The sequence below is a fragment of the Quercus robur genome, chromosome 5, assembly GCF_932294415.1.
Source record: "Quercus robur chromosome 5, dhQueRobu3.1, whole genome shotgun sequence".
Classification (NCBI taxonomy): domain Eukaryota; kingdom Viridiplantae; phylum Streptophyta; class Magnoliopsida; order Fagales; family Fagaceae; genus Quercus; species Quercus robur.
Window position 1 is genome coordinate 86,801,750 of NC_065538.1, and position 21,943 is coordinate 86,823,692.

Genomic DNA, 21,943 nt, shown 5'->3' on the forward strand with positions numbered 1-21,943 from the left:
ATCACTTGGAGCCCTTTTCCTTCCATACCTTGGAAGAACCTTTCCGTCTAGCAAACCCTTGAACCGGCAGTGAAGGGGAAGAATTAAAACCGTTCAAGTTCGAAAGGAACATGAGGGCTTTGAGAAGATCACCAAGGGGAGCGAGAGAGAATTGAAGCTGATTCTAGTTCCCAGCTGCTATCATGTCGTTGCTCTGTTGAGTGGCAAGCCACTTGTAGCAATTTGGTCGAGTATGATCGGCAGCTCCACAATGATGACAGAGATGCTGCTTCTTTTGTTTAGGCTTTTGAGAGTTAGCCTTCTTAGCCCTAGGGTTTTTAACATCTTTCTTCTCAAGCTTAGGGGGTTCTCCTAAGATAGATTTACCCTTATCTAAGTTCTCACTAGCTAATTCAGTTTTAATCTCATTGTTCTCAGTTTTAACATTATTAGCAGGAGGAACAAAAACAGTAGTACTAGAAGTAGTATTAGAGGAAGAAAGACCATACCCTAAGCCTGTTTAATCTGAAGCATATTTCTGAATGCTTAGCATCTCATCCAGCTTTGCACTTGAAGTCCTCTCCAATTGAGCTCTGACTTGAAACAGCTCCGCTTCAAGCTTCTTGGTCTTCTCAGCTAAGAAATTATTCTCGAATCTCAGTGCTTTAATAGTCTAATTAGCCTCATTAAACTTTGTGGAAAGCTCCTCACGGTCAAGTTCCACATCACTAAGCTTCTTGGTGGTTAGTCTATATAATTTCTCATGCTTCTCAAAAAGCTTATACAGCTTCTCATAAGCTGTATGGATGTCATCTTGATCATCCATCTTCTCAAACTTAGATTCCACCAGTTCCTCTTCTTCAACTACATCTTCAACAATCCTCATTGTTGGAATTATCCTCAGGCTCAGTGGCGCTCAAGGTAACAGCAAGTGCCTTACTCTTCCTAATGCTCTTGAGGTATGTAGGACACTCATGCTTCATGTGACCAAAGCCTTGACACCCAAAGCACTTAGGTCCTGAGGGAACAGTGTACTGACCACCTTCCTTAACATCCTTCTTCCCTTTGTCTTGGCCTTTAAACTGAGAAGAACTGGATTGCCTGCGGTCCTTGTTGAAACCCTTTCCATTGGCGTTCTTCATAAACTTCTTGAACTGCCTGGTGATGTAGGACTTCATCTTGGAATCTTCATCATCAGAAGATTCATCTATTTCATTGCTCTTGGCCTTCAGTGCCATACTCTTACTTTTACCCGACTTACCTATTCTTGTCAACCCTAGCTCATAGGTCTGCAAGTTTCCAACCAGCTCAGTCAGAGGAATCTTGTTAATATCCTTTGATTCCTCTATTGTCGTAATCTTGGCAGGAAATCTCTTGGGCAGAGATTTGAGCACTTTCCTTACAATCTTGGGTTCAGGAATGGTTTCCCCAAGATTGAAGGCTGAATTCACTATGTCCTTTAGCTTGGCATAGAACTCATCGAAAGACTCATCCTCTTCCATCTTTATCTCTTCAAAGCTTGTAGTGAGCCTCTGAAGTTTTGAATCCTTGATAGCCTTCGTACCCTCATAAGTTGTCTGAAGAATGGTCCAAGCCTTCTTGGCAGTTTCAGTGGAGGATATCTTCTTGAACTCCTCATTGGTGACAGCACTAAACAATGCATTCAAAGCTCTGCTGTTGAAGTTTGTCGCCTTAATCTTGGCATCATCCCAGTTGGCTGGCGCTTCTGTAGGCTTAGTCCAGCCTATCTCCACAGCTTGCCACACTTTCTCATCTAAATACTGCAAGAAAGCTCTCATGCGTACTTTCTAGTATGCATAGTTAGTGCCATCAAATAAAGGAGGTATGATTAATGACTGTCCTCTATCCATGACAAACAAAGGTCAATAGATCAACACAACAAAGATTAAACCCTAATCAGAGTGTGCCCGTTCTGATATCGCTTGATAGGTCACAAACTGAATGACCCTTTGTGATAGAAATTAATTAATTAATTAGCCAAGTTATTAATTAATCAATTTATCATGCAAACGCGTGATAGCACAAACAAATCACCAATAAACTAAATATGCAGCGGAAAATAAATAACATGATGATTTGTTTACGAATGGGGAAAACCTAACTGCAAAAACCCCACCGGGTGATTTTCAAGTCATCACTCCCTAAATTCCACTATTATCACAACAAGCGATTACAAGTAAAGAAATTCCAGTACCTTACCAACCTACAGTTGAACCCTTACCCCAATACCCAATTGGACTTGTTTTGTAGTGACAGTTCCCCTTTCAGATGCATGACTCCCAGTACGTGACTAACCAATTGCGCGGATCCCAGTACGCGACTTCAATCACCAACTAAGAAGGTCGTTGGTTGCAAAGTTCTTCAGTTCATCCAAACGATGAAAATTAAGAAGATGCTTGGTCACAAAACCTTACGGTGCATATACACAGCAACTTCTTCTAGAGAAAGAGATAAGCTAGGGCAAGAACTTCGTCTCCGGTCACAATTTGCTTGAACAAAGTTTGCTTAAACCTTGTGCAATTTGTGAACACTTTGACGGCCCTTAAACTGATCCTTTTATATGTCTAGGTTTAGGAGAAAAGAAGGCCTAAAGATACATTTATGGATCCCAAGAAAATCATATTGGAATTCTGAAAATCTTAAATCTTGACAAATAGCAGGTGTCAAGCAGCTATCGAGAAGGTGTCGAGCACACCGAATGAAGAATAGCTTCCTTAAGCTCGATAGATGCAACTGTCGAGCCAGTTGTCGAGCTTTAATGATTTTGCACTCTGAACTTGTTTTTCTTGAACAGACTTGAAAGGTTCAATACTTGATCTTGAAACAAGGTTTCTTGAAGTATTTAAAACATCCCAAATCTACCCAAATACAAATAAAGTACGTTTTGTCAAAGGATAAGTCAATTACATAAAATCATGACATATGTTCTTAACAAGTGAAACACATATGTCCTAACAATTATCACTGTGTCTTCAAAAAAAAAAAAATCAATCATTGTGACATATATAGCTTGTAGTAGTTTTGTTTAAGTACCACTAGTCACGTGACCCACCTCTCTGTCCACAACAATAGGGATTTAGATTTTGACTATCATTATTACAACTATTATGTAACCCCGTGCATATGCACGGGTACAACTAAAAAGAATCACAATTATACAATTCAAACTATACATGATATTAACCTACAATTTTTTAAAATCATACATTTCTAAAATATGATTTAGAATTTAATCAGTTTTAGATTATTCGATTTTTGTATCCAATAATTTATTTGCCAAAAAATTAAAATTAAAAACTTAGATAGATACGTGGTGGAAAAGTGGACTCAATTAAAATCCAATTTAGAATCTAATTAAATTTGGACTCTTCGATCATACACTCAAAAATTCACTGGGAACAAAATTAAAAATTAAATGGGACATGAGACGCAAAATTGAGAATCTAATTAAAATTCAATTGGATTTTCTCTAAGCTTTTCCTATTAATATATATATATATATATATATATATATAGACTATTGTGATCACAAAGACGTCATCTGGTTTCTAAACGTTTCTCTATTTGAAACATTCCAAGAGCTCGAAAGTCTTAATTTATCCTGGTTGAGAATGAAGGCAAGTTTTTTATTTATTTATTTAATTTATTTTTATTCATTTCTCAACCAAAACAGCATGTCTTCATCAAGTTAAAATTAATGCCATCAGTCAGTCAATGTGAGTGTTGAAATTAAGGATTTGTTTGGATTGAGAGGAGAGTGGAGGGGAATAAAGTAGAGTTGGTTAATAATAGGTTAATTTTAGGTCAATTCTACTCTACTTTACTATACTCTACACCCCCTCCCTTCCCTTAAATCCAAATGAACCATAAAGCATTCTCTTATTTACCTTTAAATAATGTATTATTCCATATCACATCAACGTGGAAATAGAGCCTTGATCGCTTTTGTGAATTTTTTAAAGATGGCTCCAATATAGTTTGAAGCTAGAATGAAAGTAGCTAGAGGAAAAAAATATATATTAAAAAAACATTATTATTATCTTTGAAAAGTGAATTAAAAAATATTAATAGGGTTTTTTTAAAAGTTATTTGGTAGAAAATTTATTCTCCTTCATAAAATTTGTGTATATGTAATAAAATTTAGGGATAAATAAATAATAATATAAATTTAATGTATTTACATTAAGTTGTACTTAGTTTCCATCTAACAATCAAAAAAAATTTCATATATAAATAGTATTTATTCACATGTGTATGTTTGGGCTAATCTTGTTTTTTGGGCTAATTTTTGTTATTGCAATTTGGGTTTATACTTTTTGTTTCTATTTTTTTTTAAAGAATTTAAGGAATATGTTTGGGGGGGTCAAGATGATTTTTGTTGAGCCCAAATTAGTGAGATCCTTAGTCAGGTTGTTCAATATTTTTTTTTTTATAGTAGACAAAATAGATTAGTTTAAAAAAAATATTTTTTAATTTACAATTCAATACGTGGAGGAAAGTGGATTTAAATTTTAAGCACTAAATGTGTTTTTTAAAAATACCAAGAAGTTTCAGTTCAACTTCAAGGCTATTGACAATTGAAAAAAGAAAAGAAAAGATTAAAATGCTCCAAAACATGCCTGTGAATAATCCTTAAGCAATAAGCATATCTAGTACAACTCAGCATAAAGACAAAAATGCTATCCGAATACTTGGACTAAAATTAGGGGTGTGCAGAAAACCCATCGACCCGCCAAACCCGACCCAACCCGACCCGACCCGCCGGGTTGGGTCGGTTTTTAAGGCTTGGTGGGTTGGGTTGGGTTACAAAAATTTTTTTTATGGCGGGTCGGGTTGGGTTTGGGTCATAAAATTACAAACCCGCCAAACCCGACCCGACCCACCGACCCACCCATATTTAATATATATTTAAAATATATTTTATATTTAATAATTTTTTTTAAATCAATTGTAGGGCACTTATATATATATATATATATATATATTATATTTAATAATTAAAAAAAAAAAACAGCTGTAGAGCAGCATTTCCTCAATTCCTCCTACTAATACTAATTTAATATATATAAAAAATATATTATATAATTAATAAATTTTTTTCAAATAGCCAGTTCTTCCTATCTTATATAAAAGTCAATTAGTTCACACAAATCCTAATAAATTACTATTGTTGTTTTGTTATTAGTATTGTTTGCCTTTAAAAAGTTACATTGATACTAATATTTAGGTTTTTTTAATATATTAATATATTTTTTTTTCTACTCAATTTAATAATAATACTAAAAAAATTTGTCAAACCCATGGGTTCAACCCGACCCAACCCGACCCATGTGGGTTGGGTTGGGTTGGGTTGAACTTATATGATGGGTTGGGTCGGGTTGAATTTTTTTTGACCCACTATGGTGGGTTGGGTCAAAAAATCCCCTCAACCCGACCCAACCCGACCCATGCACACCCCTAACTAAAATGAAAGGGGGACTTTTCTCCAAAAAAAAAAAAAAAAAAAAAAAAAAGTGAGGGGACTAAAATGCCACCGCCAACCTTGACTAGCCAACCCATAAGGAATCTTCGTTCTACTTTTCTCCACAGCCATTGACTTGACTTGATTCTCCAAACTAATATATAAACTAGTCTAGCAAAAAATTAGAGCAGTATTACTACATATTCACAATGGGACGGTCCTTGGTGAAGTGGTTATTGTGGGGTTTGATAGTTCTAGTTCATCTTCATGGCCACAGAGGTTGCTTTGAAGAAGAGAGGATGGGTCTGTTAGAAATCAAGGAGGAATTTGCGAGGTCCACCCCCAATGCGACCATCAGAGATTATCTTTCCCCTTCACGACGGGTCTATATTCTCCCTTCATGGGTCGATGACTACAAGAGTGAGTGTTGTGAGTGGGAGAGAGTCACCTGCGACTCCACCACCGGTCACGTGACCCATCTCTCTCTCCACAATATCTGGGAATTCGATACTGAAGGACTGTATTATTATTTCATTGACACTTCCGAGTTGAAAGATATGGTCTGGTTTCTAAACGTTTCTTTATTTGAGAGTTTGAAGGAGTTAAGAAGTCTTAATTTATCTTTTAATGGAATTGGTGGTTGGATTGAGCATAAAGGTATGTTAATATATATCATCTCTCTGTTCTTATTATCTGTAATGACTGTAATTTATCCTATGTTAATATCAGTTTCGGCCAACAAATAGATCGATACCGAAGAAAAAATAAAAAACACTCAGAAAACTGTAATTTTTCTCACCTCCACTCTCTTACATCGGCCTCTCCTCTTCAGTTCGTTGGCCTCTGTTAATACGGCCTCCTTATCTTGTTATGTACTTATTTGTGTGTGTGTGTTTGTCTCTTAACTCCAAGGGTTTTTTTTTTTTTTTTGGATTTGGATGCACTCTTTATCTTGTTATGTACGCTTTTATTAATTAACTGATGGATCACATAGACATATATATTACTAATTCTTTTTATAATTCATCCAACCATTTTTTTAGTTCCATTAATTCATGAGGGGTGCTTTGACATAACAACTGTATTTGCTATATTTTAAGGTGGTGGTGGTCTATGTTCTCTATTGCTATCAAGAATAAATTTGTTTAATTTTGAATACAAAATATAATTATTTTTATTTCTTACAATCTTATCATATACAGTTTCTGAAAGTTTATTGAGATTGAACAAGCTGGAGAGTTTAGATCTTGATTCTAACATTTTCAATCAGAGTATCATACAATCATTGAGGTTACTTACCTCGCTTAAAAGTCTGAATCTTTCTTACAATGCATTGGAAGGATCCCTGCCTACCAAAGGTATGCATTCCCCATAATATATTATTTATTAATTACGTAATATATTCAATCAGAGTACTTTTTTTTTTTTTTTTTTTGTGTAGAACTTTCGGTTTTTGAAGACTTGGAAATTTTGGATTTAAGTAACAACCGGCTCAATGGCTCCGAAACAGTTCAAGGTAGAGATATAGAGAAACCTTGATTTCGATTTAACCAGCATTATTAGTTAATTCGAGTTCATCCTTCCACATCAACAAAATCAAAATTTAGCATTTATGTCAATGACTCAATATATTAATTAATTGTCACGTTTTAACGGAAATTGTTTTTTGAGAGAAATGTTTTAATGGAGATAAATGCATTGATTTTCATGTATTTTACATGGTACACTAATTTATATATAAAAATTATTTATATGATTATTTTAATAAACTTTAAATAATAATAATTATTAAATTAACATTCATTAAAAAAATGGTATGCTTAAATAAATAAAAAGAATATTTGATTATTTGATTTTTGGAGGAGGGTTGATTTGAACACTGAATGTGTTTTTTTAGAACAAAAAGAATATTTCAATTGTACTCTAAGGCTATTGACTTGACATTAAAAAAAAAAAAAAAAAATTTAATGCTCCAAAACATGCCTGTGAATTATCCTTAAGTAAGCAATAAGCATATCTAGTACAACTGAATGCCTTTGAATTATCAACGATTCTCCTAACTACTATATAAACTAGTCTAGCAAGCAACGAATAGTGGCGTAATACTATTAAACTATATTTTCAGCCCAAAAAAAAAAAGACTTGACTGAATTCTCCTACGTACCTACCGCCTTCACTTTGTATAAAACTGGTCATAGCAATGAATATAGGAGTACTACTAGTTTACTACTACATTTTTCACTATGGGATGGTCATTGTGGGGTTTGACAGTTCTAGTTCAACTTCATGGGCACAAAGGTTGCTTTGAAGAAGAAAGGATGGGTCTTTTAGAAATCAAGAAATTTGTGAGGTCCAGCCCCAATGTTACAAATCATCTTCTCCCTTCTTGGGTTGATGACCATGAGAGTGAGTGTTGTGAGTGGGAGAGAGTCACTTGCAACATCACCACTGGTCACGTGACCCACCTCTCCCTCCACAACATTAGGGATTTTATAGAGTATGATTATTATGAAAAGCACAACGCCTGGTTCCTAAATGTTTCTCTATTTGAGACTTTCAAGGAGTTAAGAAGTCTTAATTTATCATCAAATTACATTGTTGGTTGGGTTGAGAATGAAGGTACGTTAATATTGCCTCCTACTTATTTTATTTCTAATTATATTTTCCTAAGATTAAAGAAAAAATGGTTTTCATAAAGAATTGGTGTTATTGTTAGATATATGTAATTAAATGATTAAATTTATTATATCCCAATAATTTAAACCTTTGGGAGAAGTGGTAATTTAATATGGTATCAGAGCATTATATGGTAGATTCGAAGCAAGTCTATAAAGAATAATTTGGTGTTTAATATTGTTGTTATTGTGAATAAAAAATATAATTACTATATTTCTTACCATTTCATTATAGGTTCTATAAGTTTGTTGAGGTTGAAGAAGCTAGAGAGGTTAGATCTTGGTTCAAACGGGTTCAAACGGAGTATTATACAATCATTGAGATTACTTAAATCACTCAAAACTTTGAGTCTTCGTTATAATAATTTGGAAGGATCCTTTCCTATTGAAGGTATGCCTATACATCATAATTCCTACAAAGTATATAAACAATTCCTACTTCTCATTTTTTTTTTTTTTTTTTGGTAGAACTTTCGGTTTTCGAAGACTTGGAGAAGTTGGATTTAAGCAACAATGAACTCAATGGCTCCCTAACAATTCAAGGTAGAGAGATAGAGAAGATCATATTTTGATTTAATCAGAGTTACTAGTTTATAATAAAGCAGTGATCTAATTAAATTGACAGCTTTATGATCAATATGATCTCCAAATTGACAGTTTGGGTAGAGCACGTTGCTTCCAAATTTTCTTTTTTAAATATTCTTATGTATTATACTTGATTTAATTGCAAAACATCACTTTAGTAATTACTTTAATTTTAGTGAAAATGGTGTTTTGCTCTGCTTATTACCATAAAAAAGTGTAATTAATTTAATTGCATACAATAAGGAGTCATTATTTCCGTTGTGTACTCTCAGATTTCAAAAATTTGTCGAAGCTAAGCAAGTTGAAGCACCTAGACCTCCGTGGCAATCATTTCGACGAAGGGATTTTAAGATCTTTGGGTGCACTGTCAGCGCTTACATCCTTGAAATTGGATAATAATGAAATGGAGGGCCCCCTTTATGACCAAGGTAATGCAAGGTTCTTTTGGTTCTTACACCCAAAATAAAGAATTAATAAACAAATAATATATATGAAAAGAGTGGTTGATGGAGAGTGGGACTACTAAAACGTTACTCAAAAGTTGTTTGGTCTTCCAAAAATAAACACGTGAGGACTTCGTTATTTGGACAGAAGTTGACTGCTGCCCTGCTTTTCGATATATATATTATTTAACGTTACAATAAATAATGCTCTGCTTCTTCTAAATTTGTTGTATTCATATTGCTGCATATCTTGCTAGTCTAAGAAGCTTGGAGGTCCTCAATTTAGCTGACAATTATTTCAATGGTTCTTTGCCAAAATGTAATGGATTTTTCTTTGTTCTCTTTTACTTCTTGTCCTCTCTCCCTCCTAAATTCTATGGTTGAATTAGCTTTGGGTGCATGTCTATATAATGGTCATGTTCAAATTACACTACTTAATAATTTTGTATTTGATGAGGATTTTTTTTTTTTTTTGAAAAATCCACACTTTGAATACATTATTTAATATCTCTCTCTCTCTCTCTCTCTCTCTCTAAGAAAAGGGTTGTTGATGGGAGAGTGGGACTACTAAAACATTACTCTAAGTTGTTTGGTCTCCCAAACCACTACATGATAATCTAGAAATCGATCTTGTTTTCATGGAACATATTTGTTTTAAAATCTAAAGCATGCTTGTCTTTGCTTCTTAAATATAAAATTAAATCATCAATTGTATCTATTGGCAAACAAATCACAAGAGGTATCCAATTTTAAAATCAAGAAATAATAAACCAAACATTCAATCAATTAAGATAAATCCTAAATCATGAGAAAAACATGATTGAACTCATATTGAGAATCCTATCTTAGTCAATTAATATGAAGTAAGAATAGTTTAATCATTAAAGAACAATCATTATGGGAAAAATCAAATCTCAAAATAAATACCGATAATCCTTAAGAAAGTTTAATCCAAACCTTAATTGAAAATTTAGCTACTCATGGTAATTGAAAAAAAAAAAAATACTAAACATTAAACTCAACAAATATAATAAAATAGAGAAAGAAATAGTTACTATACATGGAAGAAAGCCACAAAGGCAGCCACCATTGCGGCTCCCCTGCCTCTCTATCCTTCTCTTCTTTTTTCTTCTTACCCACAAACTGACATAAAGCCTTCATATAAGAGAACACACTACTAATACAAGTTGCACAAGGAGTAAACCCCCCTCCCCGACCCCCAAAAAAAGAAGGAAATTTGGAATGGGAAATTCGTCAAATTTTCATGCCCATGTTGCAAAGGTGTAGCCCTTTGAGTTAAATTTCCTATCCAACTTGAATCATTGCAATCCAATATCTGAACTGAGAGTTATACTCAAAATACTGAGACCTATGCAGAAAGATTCTGATTTTGGATTTTGACATTTTTTTTTCTCCAATTGGCTTCTTTTCTTAATCGGTTAAAATTCTCCACATCTTGTAGGTCTTTGAGTTTGAGTTGGGTTCAGCCCACTTGAGTTAGAGTCTATCCTTATGCCTTAAATAAAGTCCATTAGCATGTAAATTCTCAGTTACTAATAAAACATAGATAACTCAAAATTTGTCACTAATCATCATAAAAATAAAGATAAAGATACGAATATAAGAGTACTTTATTATATTTATTTCATATATATTGAAACACAGAACACAACATATATGTTGGTTTAATTGTGGGCTACTAAATATCTTATTATTATTCTCTTTACTTCTTCTTCTTCTCCTCTCTTTCTCCTAAATTATGGTTGAATTAGCTTTGGGTACATGTCTATATAATGGTCATGTTCAAATTACACTACTTAATGACCAAGGTAATGCAAGGTTCTTTTGGTTCCTACACTCAAAATAAAGAATTAATAAACAAATAAAATCTTGTCTGGATAATGTTTATTAAGATCTAATCTAGCTTGTAAGTGCAAAGAAAATAAAAGAATAAATTTGGAAATATATATATATATATATATATATATATATAAAGAAAAGAGTGGTTGATGCGAGAGTGGGACTACTAAAACGTTACTCAAAGTTGTTTGGTCTTCCAAAAATAAACACATAAGGATTTGGGAAGAAGTTGACTACTGCCTTGCTTTTCAATATATAACTGTATATATTATTTAACGTTGCAATACATGATGCTCTGTTTCTTCTAAATATGTTATATTCATATTGCTGCAAATTTTGCTAGTCTAAGAAGCTTGGAGGTCCTCAATTTAGGAGGCAATAATTTCAATGGTTCCTTGCCAAAATGTAATGGATTTTTCTTTATTCTCTTTACTTCTTCTTCTTCTTCTCTCTCTCTCTTTCCCCTAAAGTCTATGGTTGAATTAGCTTTGGGTGCATGTCTATATAATGGTCATGTTCAAATTACTCTATTTAATAATTTTGTATTTGATGAGTTTTTTTTTTTTTAACAAATCCTCACTTTGAATACATTATTTAATATATATACAGTTCATAGTTTAGAAATATATATTAAGATAATCAATAATTAAAAAAATATTATACCAGAGCCTTGTAGCTCAATTGATTGGTAGCTCCTAATATGTCTGACATCTAGAGTTCCAAACCTCCCTCCCCTCCTTGCTTTTCAATATATAATTATATATATTATTCAACGTTGCAATATATAATGCTCTGTTGCTTCTAAATATGTTGTATTCATATTGCTACAGATCTTGCTAATCTAAGAAGCTTGGAGGTCCTTAATTTAGGAGGCAATAATTTCAATGGTTCCTTGCCAAAATGTAAGGGATTTTTCTTTATTCTCTTTGCTTCTTCTTCTTCTCCTCTCTCTCTCTCTCCCCTAAACTCTATGGTTGAATTAGCTTTGGGTGCATGTCTATATAATGGTCATGTTCAAATTGCACTACTTAATAATTTTGTATTTTATGAGTTTTTTTTTGGATAAATCCACACTTTGAATACATTATTTTATATATATATATATATATATAGTTCATAATTTAGAAATATATATTATGATAATCAATAATTAAAAATTTTTTATGCCAGAGCCTTGTAGCTCAATCGATTGGTACCTCTTGATATGTCTATAGCATTTGGGGTTCCAAACCTCCCTCCCCTATTATAATTACAGAGTAATCAAAAATTATTTCATCAATTATTGATATTGAAATATAAAATAATAATAAAATCATGCATAGAACATGCCTTTAATGATCACAAGGAAAATAAAATTCTACTGGCATATATTTGGTGTATGTGTTAAGATTGTACATTTTAGTGAGATTTTTAAAATATTAATCTAATTAAGTGTTATAAAATTGTGTAATACATATAACAAAGAGTAATATTAGATGTAATTCTCACATACATAATTTGAGCAGTGATTTTTCCACACCACAAATGATTTTCTTTTTCTATAGAGATTGGGCAGCTTTGGGTAGGTTGGAGCTTTTAGATCTTAGTAACAATCACTTCACTGGAATTGTTCCTCCTTCCATAGGAGTATTGTTTTCTCTCAAATCTTTATCTTAATTTGAGCTGAAGAGATCTTAGTAACAATCTTTTTCTACAGGTTTATGTGGACTCAAAAGACTTGAAGAGTTAGATCTTAGTGAGAATTCTTTTGAAGGGACCCTTCCATCTTGCCTATACAATTTGACATCTCTTCAACAGTTAGATCTCTATGGGAATCAGTTCCGAGGAAACATTTCATCTTGGATAGTTGACCTTACATCCCTTAAGTATATTGATCTCAATTATAACCTTTTTGAGGGTTTATCATTCAGCTTATTTGCTAATCATTCCAAGCTTGAGTCATTTCAATTTAGTTGTTATAACGAGAAGGTTGATATAGAAACAGAAAATTCAGACTGGGTACCCTTATTTCAGTTGGAGTCTTTAGTGATATCTAACTGTTCTCTGAATAAGCTATCCCATCAACTTCCGACATTTCTCTTTCACCAGCATAGCTTGAGAGAACTTGATCTTTCACACAATGGGTTGAAAGGACCGTTTCCTGATTGGTTGTTTAGAAACAATACTAGGCTAGAATCTGCCATTCTTGACCATAACTCTTTCACCGGTCATTTTCATTTGCCGCTCTGTCTTAACTCTACTTATGTGATAGATGTGTCAAACAATCAGCTCAATGGAAAGCTTCAACGAAATATTGGGGAGATCCTACCAAATATTCAGTACCTACAGTTATTCAATAATTCTTTCACAGGTTCTCTCCCATCCTCATTTGGTAATATGAGTCTCTTGGACACACTCGACGTGTCCCTTAACAACTTCTCCGGAGAAGTACCAAAGGACTTATTTGTCGGTTGCTCCAGCCTGTCGATCTTGGTGTTATCCAATAATTATTTTGACGGCCATTTAGATTGGGTACCTTTATTTAACTTATCTGGGCTATATATTTTAAACATAAATCATAATCAGTTCTCCGGAGCTATTCCAAATGAATTACCCAATTTCGTGGATTTTTCTATCTTGGATGTTAGCAACAACAAAATGTCGGGTAGGATTCCTACTTGGATATGCAATTCAACATATTATGGTGGTATTCTCATGCAAAATAATAATTTTGAAGGTCAAATTCCATGTGAAACAATTACATCTGAGTTTTTGGACCTTTCTCATAACCTCCTTGATGGATCTTTACCTTTGTGGTCAAGCACTCGGTTAAAACATTTACATTTGGAAGAGAACAACTTTTCAGGATCAATACCAGAACCATTTCTCAATATGTCGGAGCTTTGGACATTGGATATCAGCGATAATAAATTGTCAGGCAGCATTCCCAGTGCCATCAGTAAAACTTCCAACTTAAGAATTTTGTTGCTGGGAGGAAATCATTTGAGTGGCAATATTTCAACACAGTTATGTCAACTGACCAATATAACTTTAATGGATCTTTCAAGAAACTTATTTTTCGGGACAATACCTCATTGTTTTGGACACACACTGTCTTTTGGTATTTTTGAAGCACGATATTCGCAACGGGCATTTGGTATTTTCTTCAATGGTAGTCGCGATCCTGCGCCTTACGTAGCTGTTGAAATTAACTTTGTTACCAAATATAGGCTTAGCTCTTACAAGGGTGACATTCTTATGTACATGTCAGGTTTGGATTTATCCTGTAACAATCTGACAGGTGAAATCCCACTTGAACTTGGACAGCTACAAAGAATTCATGCACTAAACTTGTCTCACAATCAATTGACAGGTTCCATTCCAAAATCTTTCTCAGACTTGACTAATGTAGAGAGCTTGGATCTTTCTCACAATAGATTGAGTGGAGAAATTCCTCCACAATTGATTGAGCTTACCTTTTTGGAGGTGTTCAGTGTTGCTTATAACAACTTATCAGGTAGGACCCCAGATATGAAAGCCCAATTTGGAACTTTTGATGCAAGCAGCTATGATGGAAATCCATTTCTTTGTGGACTGCCATTGGAGAAAAATTGCACCGGGAGAGATGATTCTCCAACGCCAATGCATTCCTCAGATGTAAGTGATGAGAGATGGTACAAAGTTGATCAAACGGTGTTCTTCACTAGCTTTTCAGTCACTTACATCATGTTTTGCCTAGGAGTAATTACTGTTCTTTATATCAACACTCATTGGCGACTGTGGTACTACAATTTGGCTGAGGATTGCATGTATTCTTGTTATTTTTCTATTGCAATTTCTCTACGTAAGTTATCAGCCTATTTGTATAATTAGCTAAGGTTACTTCCTCAATATCTGGGAACTTTTATTGTAACGAATTTTATATCTATGTTGATGAATGATGGACTAAGAGCTTAAGAAGCAGAATCAATTGCACTGTTAAATTACTCTCTATAGAATTCATAATTGCCTAAACAGATTCTATTACAATTTTGTTACGGTCTAACAGCTATAAGTGAAAAGGCATTGTTTAACTTCATTAATACAATTATAAAATGTTGTCACATGCATCGTGAACTTTAACAGGTATATGTGAAACCATGCATGTTGTGTACATCAAGTGTCACGATATCATTTTGTTGTTTGACCATAGACCAATGGTCACTACTCACTGGCTGTGGAACAGTGCCATTTCTACGTAAATATTACGGTACATTCTAGTGCATTGTTGATGCGGATGATCACACTAGATATTACTATCATAGTTCTTTTAAGTACTTTTAAGTTAATTAAGGGTCAGTTTGGGAACAACATTTTTAACTTTTTGCTAAATAGTTCAAGCAGTTTATTTGTCATTGATCAATACACATGTTACGTTCCACAGGTTGATAGCTCATTTTAGCATTTGTGAACCTCTTTAACTAATCTTCTTAGTAAATTAATTAAACTCTTTGGGCTGTCTCTTAGATTATGTGTAGGAATCATTTATGGTCCGGTTGGATTGAGGGGGAGAGAGGGAAAATAGAGTAAAGCATAGTAAATTTGATTTAAAATTAATCTATTTTCAGCCTACACTAAACTACTCTACTCCCCTCCACTCTCTCTCCTTTTCCCCTCAATTTAAACGGGCCCATAGTGTATGTTTGGATAGCACGTTTAAGTGCTGCGTCTTTTTTTTTTTTTTTTTTCCAGTCGCAACTGTTGACCGGTCTTTTGTGAACAGTGCATAAATGCACTGTTTACGGGTCTCACAAACTCCACTTTTTATCAACTTTTTCATTAAAAATAGGTCCCACGGTACTATTTACACATTTAAAAATTATTTTGCTACAGTGTTTTCAGTTTTCAGTTTCAGCAAAATAAGTTCTATCCAAACAGACCCTTAGTCTACACCCTTATATATACTATGCTGAAAACTAATTCAAACCACTTGTAACTCTTGCTTGATCACAAGAAATTCCGGCTTCATGGCAAAATACATGAAATATGCCCCTACTAATTCCGTAGTGCTCCTCCTTAGTCACCCTTCCCGTTTGTGTATGAAGCGTGAGTTCATTTATCAACTTTTAAAAAATCATTTTTAAGGTAAGCAAGAAATTTTTATTCAGTTTCTCAACCAAAATAATAATAATAATAATTCAACAACACCAACCGTGTCTGACAGGACACTAATACAGTCACCGCACTCCTAGGAATAAACAATAACAGTCTAATACTACAAAAGCATTATAAATTACAACAAAGTTTTTAAATAGAACGTTATATTTAAAGTAAAATATGCACAGATTTCTTATTATTGTTATTTATTTATTTTTTTTTTTAAAAGTGTAAATTACACTCTAAAGTTTGAGGATTTTTGAATTTTACATCCTTAAATTTCAGAATTTAGATTTTACCTCTTGAAGTTACATTCTATTTGCATTAGTAGCTCGTTTGTCCATATTTTAAGTTAAGTGACGCATAAATTGGCTGGTCATGCAAGTTTAATCCATCCAATAAAATAATGGCATGTGACATAATGAAAACTGAGGTGGTATTATTTTGTTGGATGAGCTAAACACATGTGGCAAGTTTATGTGACAATTAATAACATAAAGTATGGATAGAATGGCTACTAATGCAACGTAATCTCAGGAGGTAAAATCCAAATTCCAAATCTTCAAGTGTAAATTTTGAAGAACCCAAATTTTAGAGGTGTAGTTTGCACTATAGTCATTTTTTTCCCCTTTACTTCTCAATCATTTTTGTTGAGATGCAGTTCTTGTTCATTGAGTTATTAGTTGAGAGTTAAAATTGCAATGTGGAGTACGCTAAACAGCATGTCTCCATCGAAGTTTAAATTACACTAGCTCATGTGAATGTGGAAATTTAGAGATTCTCTTAGTTACCTAATGCACTCTCTTTACTCCATAGGATTATTGATTTCAACATCGTACTGCAAAAGATATAAAGAGTCTAATCAAAATATGAATGTGGATCGGTGTGCTTCAACGATCACCTCAATGTGGAAATTTAAGGCATCCATTGACTAACCCATATTATTTAGGACGTTTCTACCAAGTTGAAGAAAAATAAAAAAAAGGATGTAAGCCTACGCGGTCTTTGTTGTTTTCAGGAATCGGAGTCCCTAATTTGAAAGTATATTTCCCAAGCAAAAGTTGCATAATTACGTTCTACTATATGCAAATAAGCAAGTTTCTCAATATATATATATATATATATATATATTATGCAAATAAGAAAAAGTTGCATAATTAGTCCCATTTTTAATATATGCTCTTTGAATTTATATTATTAAGTCAACACCATGGTTATAAGGCCAGCCACCATCTCATTAGAGGGGATAAACCAAACTCGTATCTCACCCATCTCCACTATATATTGAATATAGTGATAATCAATGTGTTTGCCCATGTAAACATTTGCTCTAGTTTTTATTAACATGACAATAGACTTGTTGTCGCAAAACACACTAATCGTTCTGTTACGTATAACTAATTTTAAATTGTCGACAAAATCCATAATGTTCTAATTACCTGCTATATTGCACGATATGTATACTACATCCATCATATATTTCATACACAACTTTAGAAATGTATGTCCGCTTGTAGATTTTCAATCATCTATATCTCCTGTAAAATCTGCGATAATATATTCTAGTATTTCTAGATCACTTGAACCAAAACACAGTTTCTTTCCCTTAGTGCCTTGGAGATAACTAGCTATATCTGTTTAACTACCTACCAACGTGCTCAACGTGATTAGATTAATATCTATGTTAGAGTTGTATAGTTAAATGATTAAATTTACCATATATATCACAATAGTTTAAACTTGTGAAATAATCAGTAATTTAACATGGTATTAGAGCAAGAGATCCTGAGTTTGATTCTTATCTCTTTCACTCTACCTCCAATTTAAATTTTCACGTGCTAGACCTCACCTATTAAAAGGTAGTATTGGCCTATATGTGAGGGGAAAATCAGTTAAACAGTCTACTCACTGGTCTCATCACATGACAAGTATCTAGCATTGTCATAGTGTACATGAGGCTGCTTACAGCTTAGGCGCAGGGACATTTTTCATGAATCTCATCATCCTTAGTTCATTGGCTTATAGGAAATTTTTGAATTGTATTTTGTTTGGGTAGTGGTCCGGACCAAATGAACACCCCCCCCCCCCTCCCCAATTCCGAATCGGTTCAAATTTTGACTACATTCCAACTGGAATTTCGTCAATCTGGACAAACATTGATTTCGAGCTGAAATTGTGAGTGGAAAAATCTAGAGTAAAGCGGTGGAACTAAATGGTGGGGCACGAAGGAAAGGGACTGAATCAAAAAAAGGATGAGTATAAATCAAAAATGAATCGATAAGAAGCAAGATGAGAATATTAGAGAGGGGTAATAAATAATAAAAATGAAAATAAAGTAGAACTGAGATTTGAGAAAGGGAAAAAAATCAACATATACAAAGTAGAGCTATGTAAAGGATTTGACATTCATGTGGGAGGGTGAAATAAAAAAAGAGACAGAAAATCTTAGAGATTCAAACTTTTTTACAAATTGCTGATGTGGTGAGTAATTATTGGCGAGTAAAAAAGTGATGTACGTGGTGGGCTAGTTAAGAACCAATAAGAGCTTGCTACTTCAACCGTTTGTAAAAATTGTACATTATAGCAGTAAAAAAAAAAAAAAAATGTTACGTTCATAAAATTTTCACTACAAATCATAAGTGATAAGTGATAAGTTATTATTGACACTAATAAGTACCCAAAACTAAAATTATTATTTTTCCCACTAATAACATTAAAGTAATAATTTTTCCAACTAATAACATTAAAGTGTTTTGGATATAACATTTCTCTTAATATATTACTTCTTTTGTTTATTTATTTTTTCCTTGTATAACACATCAGATCACTTTAGAAAGTGTTTTAGACAGTTTTACATTATTAATTTTATTTTATTTTTATGTAATCAATTAAATTTTTTTAGCTTTTTAGCTTAATAATGACACAGCAGATCATTTTTATTGTTATTATAGCAAAAATGTTTCTGCTAAGATATTCTGTTAATGTAGTCAGTCTAGAACGAAATTCAAAACGTTTCTTATAGACAAAAAGGCTCAGTGTCCTATTTGCTACACATTTAGGATTGGCGGAGGTTGCTGGGCAATCCCGCCGGGTCCAATGAGTCTATTAAGTTGGAACTGTCGAGGGCTTGGGAACCCTCAGACAGTTAATGCCTTGAGAAAGGTTATTAGGTTAGAAGATCCCAATTTGGTGTTCTTGATGGAAACTAAGTCGAATGAAGAGTGGGTAAAAATTGTACGTAATCAGTGTGGTTTTAAAGACAGTTTTATTGTTCCTAGTGATGGGTTAAAAGGGGGGTTAGCTTTATTTTGGAAATCTGATATCAAAGTGGATGTGCTGGATTCTTCGCTCTCTTTTATTGATGCGTTGATTGAGGTGGGTGAAAGAATTGGGTGTTGGCATTTGTCAGGCTTCTATGGTCACCTTGAGACTGCACTAAGGATGGAATCATGGAGATTGCTTAACTTTTTAAGGGATAGCTCACAATTGCCGTGGCTAGTGATTGGAGATTTTAATGAAATTAGATGTCAAGCAGAAAAGGAGGGAGGGGCATCTAGGTCGGTTCAGCAAATGGCCAGGTTTAATGCTTCTATTAACTATTGTAGGCTGAAGGAGGTTGGTTTTGTAGGTCCTAAATTCACATGGCTATATCAGAAACGGGATGGCATTCAAATTAGGGAGAGGTTGGATAGGGCCTTAGCTTCTATAGATTGGCATTCTCTTTTCCCTAATGCTAAGCTTCATCATAAGTCCTCTTCTGCTTCTGATCATAATCCTCTTCTGCTGCATGTATTCTCCAAGAAAAAACACCTGAAACACAAGAAAATTTTTCGATTTGAGTCTATGTGGTTGAAGGATGAGAGATGTGAGAATGTGGTGACAAAGGCATGGGAGGAAGGGTTGTGCATGGCCTCGGATTTTCCTATCTTATCTTGCATGGAGTCATGCAGAAACAAATTGGAGGCTTGGAATGGGCATGAGTATGGGCATGTGGGAAAGAAGATTGCTTGCTTACAAAAACGTCTAGAATGGCTGGAGATGCAAGATTCATCACCTACAGTTATAAAAGACTTACGAGACACTAGAGTGGAATTGAATTGTTGGTTTGATAAGGAGGATGCAATGTGGAAACAGAGAGCACGGCTAAACTGGTTTCGGGAGGGAGACCGAAATACCCGTTTCTTTCATGCAAAGGCTTCAGCAAGGTTTCAAAAGAACTTAATTGAAGGGGTGTTAGATGCCGAAGATGTGTGGCAGGTTGATCAAGGGGAGATTGAGAAGGTGTTTATTGACTACTACTCTGAATTGTTCACTTCCTCAGCACCATCAGAGTTCACTGAAATTATGGAGGCTGTTCAACCTAGAGTCACCCAATCAATGAATTCCATGCTGGTGAAGGAATTCCAGGCAGGTGAAGTGCACAAAGTCTTGAAGCAGATGTATCCTTTAAAAGTCCCAGGTTCGGATGGTATGCCCCCTCTTTTTTTCCAAAAATTTTGGGCTACTGTAGGTGGAGTAGTGACTAAGACAGTATTGGATTTCCTAAATTCGGGCATTACCCCGCCAAAATTTAATGAAACCCATATTGTTTTGGTCCCTAAAACTACCTCACCTAAAAGAGTAACGGAGTATAGACCAATTAATCTTTGTAATGTTATTTACAAACTGGCATCTAAAACTCTTGCCAACAGACTTAAAAAAATCCTCCCATCTATTATCAGTGACACTCAAAGTGCTTTCGTGAATGGTAGACTGATTACTGATAATGTTCTAGTAGCTTTTGAGGCAATGCACCAGATTAATTTGAAGAAATCAAGGGTTAAAGGTGAGATGGCTCTCAAGCTAGACATGAGCAAAGCCTATGATAGGGTGGAATGGGCATGTTTAGAGAAGATAATGGAGAAATTGGGGTTTCACTCAAGATGGAGAAGCTTGATGATGCAATGCATCTCTTCTGTCACTTATGCAATCCGTATCAATGGTAAACCTAGTGGCCATATTATTCCTTCCAGAGGTCTTCGCCAAGGTGATCCACTTTCCCCATATTTATTTTTGATTTGTGCTGAAGGTCTTTCTGCTTTAATTAAAAAAGCTACAGCTGATGGCTTGTTGGAAGGTGTATCTGTGTGTAGGGGTGGCCTTTGTCTATCTCATTTATTTTTTGCAGATGACAGTCTAATCTTCTGCAAAGCCACTGTTGAAGAATGTGTAGCCCTCCAGAAAGTACTGAGTACGTATGAGCAAGCCTCTGGCCAACAGTTGAACCGTGTCAAAACTTCTCTGTTTTTCAGTCCTAACACCGCAAAGGAGATCCAGGAGGAGATAAAGGTGAGGTTTGGGGCTCAAGTGATTAGGCAGCATGAAAAGTATCTGGGCCTCCCATCATTGGTGGGAAGAAATAAAAAGAATACTTTCAAGGAAGTCAAGACAAAATTGGCTAAGAAATTGGCTGGTTGGAAGGAAAAGCTATTGTCTAAATCTGGAAAGGAAGTTCTGATAAAAGCGGTGGCCCAAGCTATTCCGACGTACATTATGAGCTGCTTTAAAATTCCTGATTCCCTTTGTGATGAGATGACGAGTATCATTAGGAATTTTTGGTGGGGGCAATGTAAGGAGGAACGGAAAATGGCATGGATCAGTTGGGAGAAACTTTGTGCCCCAAAGGCTTGTGGGGGTATGGGATTTAAGCAACTGAAGCAATTTAATTTGGCCATGTTGGCAAAACAAGGTTGGCGGCTCCAGACTGGGAATGATTCCTTATTGTATAAGGTATTTAAGGCCAAATATTTTCCGAGGTGTGAGTT

At 34.3% G+C, this 21,943-nt stretch overlaps 1 protein-coding gene across 14 annotated transcripts in view; it reads left to right on the top strand.

Moving 5' to 3' along the window:
• Positions 1–14,989, top strand: part of LOC126727576 (receptor-like protein 56) — a 54,726-nt gene extending 39,737 nt beyond the window's left edge. The window contains exons 1-9 of one of the 14 annotated variants that reach the window (XM_050433330.1): positions 5,579–6,118; positions 6,664–6,819; positions 6,903–6,977; positions 8,372–8,527; positions 8,605–8,679; positions 8,994–9,159; positions 9,422–9,483; positions 11,855–11,926; positions 14,377–14,989. In XM_050433330.1, the coding sequence (XP_050289287.1) occupies positions 5,671–6,118; positions 6,664–6,819; positions 6,903–6,977; positions 8,372–8,527; positions 8,605–8,679; positions 8,994–9,159; positions 9,422–9,483; positions 11,855–11,926; positions 14,377–14,876 (1,710 nt within the window). In that variant the 5' untranslated portion in view covers positions 5,579–5,670 and the 3' untranslated portion in view covers positions 14,877–14,989. Of the gene's footprint in view, positions 1–5,578; positions 6,119–6,663; positions 6,820–6,902; positions 6,978–7,304; positions 8,081–8,371; positions 8,528–8,604; positions 8,680–8,993; positions 9,160–9,421; positions 9,484–11,367; positions 11,430–11,854; positions 11,927–12,720 lie in introns of those variants that run through there. The other 13 variants (XM_050433327.1, XM_050433328.1, XM_050433319.1 and 10 more) reach the window with 13 other exon arrangements.
• The last annotated feature ends 6,954 nt before the right edge of the window (positions 14,990–21,943 follow it).